The 9618-nt window shown below is 59.8% G+C and overlaps 1 protein-coding gene across 3 annotated transcripts in view; it reads left to right on the top strand.

The window, feature by feature from the left end:
* Positions 1 to 466: 466 nt before the first annotated feature.
* The window catches only part of DBNL (drebrin like), a 63752-nt gene continuing 54600 nt past the window's right edge, over positions 467 to 9618 (top strand). For 2 of the 3 annotated variants that reach the window (XM_040346053.1, XM_040346052.1), the window contains exon 1: positions 467 to 638. In XM_040346053.1, the coding sequence (XP_040201987.1) occupies positions 556 to 638 (83 nt within the window). In that variant the 5' untranslated portion in view covers positions 467 to 555. The remainder of the gene's footprint in view (positions 639 to 9618) is intronic. The other variant, XM_040346055.1, reaches the window with a different exon arrangement.

The following is a 9618-nucleotide window of genomic DNA, read 5'->3' as shown; positions in this document are numbered from 1 at the left end:
GTGCGGCTTGCAGTTCCTATGTGTCGGCCAGTAGAGGGCGTCGGTGTGTGCGGCTTGCAGTTCCCATGTGTCGGCCAGTAGAGGGCGTCGGTGTGTGCGGCTTGCAGTTCCCATGTGTCGGCCAGTAGAGGGCGTCGGTGTGTGCGGCTTGCAGTTCCTGTGAGTCAGGCAGTAGAGGGCGCGGGTGTGTGCGGCTTGCAGTTCCTATGTGTCGGCCAGTAGAGGGCGCCGGTGTGTGCGGCTTGCAGTTCCTATGTGTCGGCCAGTAGAGGGCGCGGGTGTGTGCGGCTTGCAGTTCCCGTGTGTCGGCCAGTAGAGGGCGCGGGTGTGTGCGGCTTGCAGTTCCTGTGTGTCGGCCAGTAGAGGGCGCCGGTGTGTGCGGCTTGCAGTTCCTATGTGTCGGCCAGTAGAGGGTGCGGGTGTGTGCGGCTTGCAGTTCCTGTGAGTCGGGCATTAGAGGGCGCGGGCGTGTGAGCGGAGGGCGCAGTAGGAAGCGGAGCGCGCAGTGCGGGGTGTAGAGGAAGTGGAGGAGATCGGAGGACACACACCGGGAACATGTCTGTGAATCTCAGTAAGAACGGAGCCGCTCTGCAGGCCGCCTATAAGGATGTGGTGGACGGAAAGACGAAGACGAACTGGTGAGTGTGGGGACCGTACACCGGAGGACATAGGGCGTGCATTGTGTGTACGGGGGAAAAGGAGGGGTCGGGCGGTGTGCAGGACTACAAGTCTCAGCCTGACCTTCCCCTCCCAATATGGCTGAGGCCTGACCTCTCCCCTCACCCACACATACCTTGCCCTATATACACTCCCCATTCATAGGGATCCATGAGGGGGCGGGGCCCGGGGTGGCAATAGGTATTGTAATAGAGAGTGAAAGGAGAGGAGAGCTTCCAGCACAGGGGGGAGAGGAGAGAGCGTGCAGCCAGCACAGGGTAGAGAGGAGAGAGCGTGCAGCCAGCACAGGGTAGAGAGGAGAGAGCGTGCAGCCAGCACAGGGGGGAGAGGAGAGGCGTGCAGCCAGTACAGGGGGGAGAGGAGAGAGCGTGCAGCCAGCACAATGGGGGAGAGGAGAGAGCGTGCAGCCAGCACAATGGGGGAGAGGAGAGATCATGCAGCCAGTACAGGGGGGGAGAGGAGAGAGCGTGCAGCCAGCACAGGGGGGAGAGGAGAGGCGTGCAGCCAGTACAGGGGGGAGAGGAGAGAGCGTGCAGCCAGCACAATGGGGGAGAGGAGAGATCATGCAGCCAGTACAGGGGGGGAGAGGAGAGAGCGTGCAGCCAGCACAATGGGGGAGAGGAGAGAGCGTGCAGCCAGCACAATGGGGGAGAGGAGAGAGCGTGCAGCCAGTACAGGGGGGAGAGGAGAGGGTGTGCAGCCAGCACAATGGGGGAGAGGAGAGAGCGTGCAGCCAGTACAGGGGGGGAGAGGAGAGAGCGTGCAGCCAGCACAATGGGGGAGAGGAGAGAGCGTGCAGCCAGTACAGGGGGGGAGAGGAGAGAGCGTGCAGCCAGCACAATGGGGGAGAGGAGAGATCGTGCAGCCAGTACAGGGGGGGAGAGGAGAGAGTGTGCAGCCAGCACAATGGGGGAGAGGAGAGATCGTGCAGCCAGTACAGGGGGGGAGAGGAGAGAGCGTGCAGCCAGCACAATGGGGGAGAGGAGAGATCGTGCAGCCAGTACAGGGGGGGAGAGGAGAGAGCGTGCAGCCAGCACAGGGGGGGAGAGGAGAGAGCGTGCAGCCAGTACAGGGGGGGAGAGGAGAGAGCGTGCAGCCAGTACAGGGGGGGAGAGGAGAGAGCGTGCAGCCAGTACAGGGGGGGAGAGGAGAGAGCGTGCAGCCAGTACAGGGGGGGGAGAGGAGAGAGCGTGCAGCCAGTACGGGGGGGGGAGAGGAGAGAGCGTGCAGCCAGCACAGGAGGGGGAAGAGGAGAGAGCGTGCAGCCAGCACAGGAGGGGGAAGAGGAGAGAGCGTGCAGCCAGCACAGGAGGGGGAAGAGGAGAGAGCGTGCAGCCAGCACAGGAGGGGGAAGAGGAGAGAGCGTGCAGCCAGCACAGGGGGGGGGGAAGAGGAGAGAGCGTGCAGCCAGCACGGGGGCGGGAGAGGAGAGAGCGTGCAGCCAGTACAGGGGGGGAGAGGAGAGAGCGTGCAGCCAGTACAGGGGGGGAGAGGAGAGAGCGTGCAGCCAGTACAGGGGGGGGAGAGGAGAGAGCGTGCAGCCAGTACAGGGGGGGGAGAGGAGAGAGCGTGCAGCCAGCACGGGGGGGGGAGAGGAGAGAGCGTGCAGCCAGCACAGGAGGGGGAAGAGGAGAGAGCGTGCAGCCAGCACAGGAGGGGGAAGAGGAGAGAGCGTGCAGCCAGCACAGGAGGGGGAAGAGGAGAGAGCGTGCAGCCAGCACAGGAGGGGGGAAGAGGAGAGAGCGTGCAGCCAGCACGGGGGCGGGAGAGGAGAGAGCGTGCAGCCAGCACGGGGGCGGGAGAGGAGAGAGCGTGCAGCCAGCACGGGGGGGGGGGGAGGAGAGAGCGTGCAGCCAGCACGGGGGGGGGGGGGAAAGAGGAGAGAGCGTGCAGCCGGGGGGGGGGAAGAGGAGAGAGCGTGCAGCCGGGGGGGGGGGGGGGAGAGGAGAGAGCGTGCAGCCGGGGGGGGGGGGGAGAGGAGAGAGCGTGCAGCCGGGGGGGGGGAGAGGAGAGAGCATCCAGCCAGCACGGGGGCGGGAGAGTGTCCATCCAGCACAAGGGGGGGGGGAGAGGAGAGAGCGTCCAGCCAGCACGGGGGAGAGGAGAGCATGCAGCCAGCACGGGGGGGGGGAGAGAGGAGAGAGCGTTCAAGTAGCACAGGGGGGAGAGAGGAGAGCGTCCAGCCAGCACAGGGGGGGGGGGGGGGGGAGGAGAGGAGAGTGTGCAGCCAGCATGGGGGGGGAGGAGAGCATGCAGCCAGCACGGGGGGGGGGAGGGGAGAGCGAGCGTGCAAGTAGCACAGGGGGGGAGGAGAGCGTGCAGCCAGCACGGAGGGGGGAGAGGAGAGCGTGCAGCCAGCACGGGGGCGGGAGAGTGTCCATCCAGCACAGGGGGGGGGGGGAGAGGGAGCAGCCAGCACGGGGGGGAGAGGAGAGAGCATCCAGCCAGCACGGGGGGAGATGAGAGCATGCAGCCAGCACGGGGGGGGGGAAAGAGGAGAGAGCGTTCAAGTAGCACAGGGGGGAGAGAGGAGAGCGTCCAGCCAGCACGGGGGGAGAGGAGAGCATGCAGCCAGCACGGGGGGGGGGGAGAGGAGAGAGCGATCAAGTAGCACAGGGGGGAGAGAGGAGAGCGTCCAGCCAGCACAGGGGGGGGGGGGGGAGGAGAGGAGAGTGTGCAGCCAGCATGGGGGGGGAGGAGAGCATGCAGCCAGCACGGGGGGGGGGGAGGGGAGAGCGAGCGTGCAAGTAGCACAGGGGGGGGGGAGAGGAGAGCGTGCAGCCAGCACGGGGGGGGAGAGGAGAGCGTGCAGCCAGCACGGGGGCGGGAGAGTGTCCATCCAGCACAGGGGGGGGGGGAGAGGGTGCAGCCAGCACGGGGGGGAGAGGAGAGAGCATCCAGCCAGCACGGGGGGAGATGAGAGCATGCAGCCAGCACGGGGGGGGGGGGGGGGAAAGAGGAGAGAGCGTTCAAGTAGCACAGGGGGGAGAGAGGAGAGCGTCCAGCCAGCACAGGGGGGGAGAGGAGAGTGTGCAGCCAGCATGGGGGGGGGGAGGAGAGCATGCAGCCAGCACGGGGGGGGAGGGGAGGAGAGCGAGCGTGCAAGTAGCACAGGGGGGGGGGAGAGAGGAGAGCGTGCAGCCAGCACGGGGGGGGAGGGGAGGAGAGCGTGCAGCCAGCACGGGGGGAGGGGAGGAGAGCGTGCAGCCAGCACGGGGGGGGGAGAGAGGAGAGCGTGCAGCCAGCACGGGGGGGGGGGAAAGGGAGAGCGTGCAAGTAGCACGGGGGGAGAGAGAGGAGAGCGTCCAGCCAGCACAGGGGGGGGGGGGGGAGAGAGCGTGCAGCTAGCACGGGGGGGGGGGGGAGAGTCCAGCCAGCACAGGGGGAGGGAGAAGAGAGAGCGTGCAGCTAGCACGGGGGGGGGAGAGAGTCCAGCCAGCACAGGGGGAGGGAGAAGAGAGAGCGTGCAGCTAGCACGGGGGGGGGGGAGAGTCCAGCCAGCACAGGGGGATGGAGAAGAGAGAGCGTGCAGCTAGCACGGGGGGGGGGGAGAGAGCGTGCAGCTAGCACAGGGGGGGGGGAGAGTCCAGCCAGCACAGGGGGAGGGGGAAGAGAGAGCGTGCAGCTAGCACGGGGGGGGGGAGAGAGTCAGCCAGCACAGGGGGGGGTAGAAGAGAGAGCGTGCAAGTAGCACAGGGGGGGAGAGGAGAGTGTGCAGCTAGCACAGGCGGGGGGAAGAGAGAGCGTGCAGCCAGCACGGGGGGGGGAAAGGGAGAGCGTGCAAGTAGCACGGGGGGAGAGAGAGGAGAGCGTCCAGCCAGCACAGGGGGGGGGGGGGGAGAGGAGAGAGCGTGCAGCTAGCACGGGGGGGGGGAGAGTCCAGCCAGCACAGGGGGAGGGAGAAGAGAGAGCGTGCAGCTAGCACAGGGGGGGGGAGAGAGTCCAGCCAGCACAGGGGGAGGGAGAAGAGAGAGCGTGCAGCTAGCACGGGGGGGGGGGGAGAGTCCAGCCAGCACAGGGGGAGGGAGAAGAGAGAGCGTGCAGCTAGCACGGGGGGGGGAGAGAGAGCGTGCAGCTAGCACAGGGGGGGGAGAGAGTCCAGCCAGCACAGGGGGAGGGAGAAGAGAGAGCGTGCAGCTAGCACGGGGGGGGGGAGAGAGTCCAGCCAGCACAGGGGGGGGTAGAAGAGAGAGCGTGCAAGTAGCACAGGGGGGGAGAGGAGAGTGTGCAGCTAGCACAGGCGGGGGGAAGAGAGAGCGTGCAGCTAGCACGGGGGGGGGGAGAGAGGAGAGTGTGCAGCCAGCACGGGGGGAGAGAGGAGCGCATGCAACCAGCAGGGGGGGGAGAGAGAGGAGAGCGTCCAGCCAGCACAGGGGGGGAAGAGAGAGTGTGCAGCCAGCACAGGGGGGGAGAGAGGAGAGCATGCAACCAGCAGGGGGAGAGGAGAGCATGCAACCAGCAGGGGGAGGGGAGGAGAGTGTCCAGCCAGCACAGGGGGGGGGGGAGAGGAGAGCATGCAACCAGCAGGGGGGGAGGAGGAGAGTGTCCAGCCAGCACAGGGGGGAGGGAGAGGAGAGGAGAGCATGCAACCAGCAGGGGGGGGAGGAGGAGAGTGTCCAGCCAGCACAGGTCAGTGTCTTCTGCTCTATGGGCAGTCAGATGTAAAGGAACCAGCTGGCTGTTTGTTCCGGACTGCCACCTGATTCGGTCCCTTCCGTGTTTTTATTTATTTTCCAAGCGAGTACAAAGTGGAAATCAGTGGCTGCAAATCTCAGAAGAGAAAGGCCCTTGTGTTAGTTTCTATGGGATGATATTGGGGGTAGGCAGGTGTAAAGGGATACAAGTCGCATCCACCACTCCATAGAGGAGTGTCCAGGTTTGGATTGGAATGCCCGTGTGAAAAGGGGCGAAGCCCGGGGGTTACACTGAATGCAGGTCTGAAATTGTGTAAGTTCAGCTGAACTCGCATGATTTCATATCCGAATGTCAGTGCGACTTCGGGGGGGGGGGGGGTGGAGACTTCTATGCGGGTTCCTGCACAGATGTCCATTGAAATGGCCCCCCGAAGTCACCGAAAGTAGTGCAGGAACCACTTTTAGGAATCAGCACAGCGCTGCAAAGTCGGCGTTCCACCGATTCAGGCGTTGGCAGGAATCTGGCATGCAAGTTGACATGTCCGATCGCCTCGATGTGAACAGGAGCTTCGAGTTCTATCAGCCGGGGGGAGGTTTCTTGCACTGCATGCAATACTTTTTTCAGCGCACATCGCAACGCAGTGGTGTGAAGCGGCCGCACTGGAGATGAGGCATTACTGTACTTGCTGCAAATGTTCTTCACCTGAAACAAGAAAACGAATGCAGCCACCACATCTAATGACTGCTAAGCAGTATGTTCTATTTTTTGGTTTAGTGAAATGCAGACTGTTTGAGATACCTCCTGTATAGCAGCATATACTGGCCTGGGGGGGACCTTGTATCCCACTTGTACGTCGGCCCTTTCATCTGGTCAGCTGGGATTCTTGTAGTCTGCGACTTCCTTTCCACTAAGGACAGAAGAGGATCTTACAAAACGTCATTGCACAGTATCACATAGTGTCACACAGTGTGGGGAAATTCTGGGCATCTCTCTATCACATAGTCCGGGGGATTCATTGTGTGTGGGACGTTGTAGAAAGGTCATACCTCCCTCTGCACAAGAAAAATAGCACTGAGGTCGGGGTGACCATGTTATGGACACCGCTTCTTTCAGTGCATGTTCAGCCCCAGTAGTAGCACAGCATCATTGGACGCTAAGGCGCAGAGAAAATGAATTGGAACCCCAATCCTTTTATATTTTCTGATAGACGCCCCGGAGAATAAAATGGTGGCTGTTGTAATTTTTTATGTTGCATCTTATGTGCACAGCTCTTTATCCAATGTAGATTTTGAGGGGGAAAAAACTTGAAAAGTAACTGAAGATAAAAATGTTTTTTCGAAAAAATAACAATCATGTCATACCTGCCCTGTGCAGTGGTTTTGCTTAGAGCAGCCCTGATCCTCCTCTTCTCCGGTCCCCCGCTGGAGCTCCTCCCCCCTGCTGAGTGTTTGTTCCCGAGTCCTGTACCTGTACCACAATCAGAGTTGCTGCATTAAAGCGGTTCTCCACCCTAAAGTGAAGTCCCGCTGATCGGAACCCTCCCCCCCCTCCGGTGTCCCATTTGACACCTTTCAGGGGGGAGGGGGGTGCAGATACCTGTCTAAAGACAGGTATTTGCACCCACTTCCGGCCCGGCATTCACGGGCAAAAGACGGGCATTGCGTCACATCCCGTTGTGTGCTGGGAACACTCGGCTCCCAGCACACAGCGGGAGCCAATCGGCGGGCACGGCGCGACTCGCGCATGCGCCGTAGGGAACCCGGCAGTGAAGCTGCAGCGCTTCACTTCCTGGTTCCCTCAGCGTGGATGGAGGGGGGAGCAGCAGGGTGACTAGCAATCGCTCGTCATCTGCTGCGGACGACGCTGGACTCCAGGACAGGTAAGTGTCCTAATATTAAAAGTCAGCAGCTGCAGTATTTGTAGCTGCTGGCTTTTAATATTTTTTTTGGGCGGAACATCCGCTTTAAGTATTATCTACTTCAGGGGTGTCAAACTCAATTTCATTGTGGGCCGCATTATGATTCCCCTTAAAGGGGCCGCTTGTACCTGTAAGATTAGATGTCCAGCGCATCCCTCCCCTTTACATTAGATGTCAAGAGCCACCCCACCCTTACATCACAGTGCACCCCCTTTCCTTATGCTGATGCTGGATGCATTGCTTGAAAGCAGAAAGTAAGGGTCTGGAGGAGGACCAGAGGAGGGCTGCAGTAGAGGTGCAAGGGCCACATGAAATGGTCTGGGGGGCCGGGTTCGGCCCGCGGGCCTTGTGTTTGACACCTGTGATCTACTTGCTGTCAGAATGGTTATTTAGTATATTGGATGTGAAGTGGTTAATTACCACATTTTTTAATATATATATATATTTAAATGTGTGTCAACTGGCGGTAATTAATTTGAAATATGTTGCAGCAACAGATTCTTGAAGTGGTGCAAACAAGAACTACCTGAATCTGTCAGACGAGTTAGAACTTGGAATAAAACTGTTGCAAGGCTTTAGTGAATTGGATGCAGCCTATTTTAAAGGGACCGTGCCATAAATGGTCTATTGCAGCCCTCAAAAATTCCACTCGCCTGCTCGCATTTGGCGAGTAGATTTTGAGGGCTGGAGAGCTGTGGCCTCCCTGGAAGTGGGGGGAACCAGCAGCAGCCTGGGTTGAATGGGAGTCCTTCTCCCAGCGATTGCAGAAGAGAAAGGAGAGCCGCCTGGATGATCAGAGCGCAGGGAATACAGTGATAACGGCTTTCATTTCACATTGCTGTGTTCTCCGCTGCTCGCTATCACATACAGCACCTCCTCCTGGTCCCGGGACTTTGATGGACAGATGGACAGATCGCCTGTCTAATCCCGTGGAGCGGCCAAGCTGTCAGTCCCATGGCCAGGGGGCGGGGCTGTATGTGACGTTGAGCGGCGGGAAAACAGCAGTTGAAATGAAAGCTGTTATTGCTGTGTTCCCTGCGCTCTGATCATCCGGGCAGCTCTCCTGTTCCCCTCTCCTTGCAGAGGCTGCATGGTGGACACAGGCAGGCTGCATTGGTGGGCATAGATGAAGTTGTTAATATTTTTATAACTTAAAGGGTCACTAAAGGAAAACATTTTCTCTCAAGCGTCTTCCAGGACAGCCCATGAGACCTAGGGCTCCTCCTACCAGGACAGGAAACACGTTAACCCCCACCAGATAAAAGGGCGGTCCTCCAGGCCCCATGCCAGTATTAGTGTTTCCTCCGGATGGGGGGTAACATGTTTCAGGAACCTGGTCCCCTAGGTCTCATGGGCAGGGGCTCTAATGACCGTTCAAAGGGGTATGTATATATTTTGACTAACCTCCTTGCCATTAGCAGTTTTTTCCATGGGGAAGTTTTTGCTGCTGCCCTTGCTTCTTTGTGCCTGGAGAGGGCCAGGACCGGGATGGCGTCGGGTCCCTTGCGCTGTTCGCAGCACAGGCTGTATGTTGGTGAGAGTGTTTCCCGCACACAGCATGGCTGATTCGTGCTGGGAAACGTGGAGCTCACTAGCGCTGGTAGGGGCGGAGCCTCTGCGCTTCAAGCTGGCTACAGGAAGATCCGGCGAGGGTCACTTCCGGGTCGCATGATGTCATCCTCGGGCGCCGGAGACATGGTTCCTGTCTCCATAAAACGGCGCGAAACGGGGGCTAATGGCTGCTGGTGATTTCTGGTAAAGACAGCACAGGCTGTAGGACTACCAGACGGACGGCATGGACAATCCTGCGATAATCGCTCAGGCAACGGATGCAGTCCCCAACACCAGCACCTCTCAGGTAAGCTGCAAGTGTTTTTTATGGTCACTTTTTCTTGCTATCCTGGTGAAGGTTTTTACCCCCCCCCCCTCCCAATCATAGGATTAGGTGTTAGGGGACACATTTTCTTCTCCTGCACGTGGTGATGGAGTATTTTTTTGTGGCTTGGGTTACTTATGGGGTCATTTAATTTGTGTCTTTCAGGCCAAGACTCAGGACAAAGCCCAATCACAGCCACATAAGAGAAAATGTGCGGTGTGCGGTAACAAACTGAGTTCCACTTGGGGAAAACCAGTTTGCCGCACTTGTATAGATGGTTTAGTGAAGGATGACCCAGTGACCTCATGTCAAAAAATGTTGACTTCGGTCAGGGATGAGCTTGCTTCTACCTTTGGCTCATTTAGGGAGTTGATTGACAAAATGCAGGTTCCCCAACAGGGTACATCTTCAAAAAGAAAGGCTTCAGTGGTTAGCACCCCGCAGGTGAGCGTAGAGAGTGAAGACTCTGAGGCTGAAGCCAAATCTACCCATTCTTCTCAGGAAGACTCAG

The sequence above is a fragment of the Rana temporaria genome, chromosome 3, assembly GCF_905171775.1.
Source record: "Rana temporaria chromosome 3, aRanTem1.1, whole genome shotgun sequence".
NCBI lineage: Eukaryota > Metazoa > Chordata > Amphibia > Anura > Ranidae > Rana > Rana temporaria.
The sequence above is the reverse complement of the archived record's forward strand: the minus strand, read 5'-3'. Positions and strand labels throughout refer to the sequence as shown.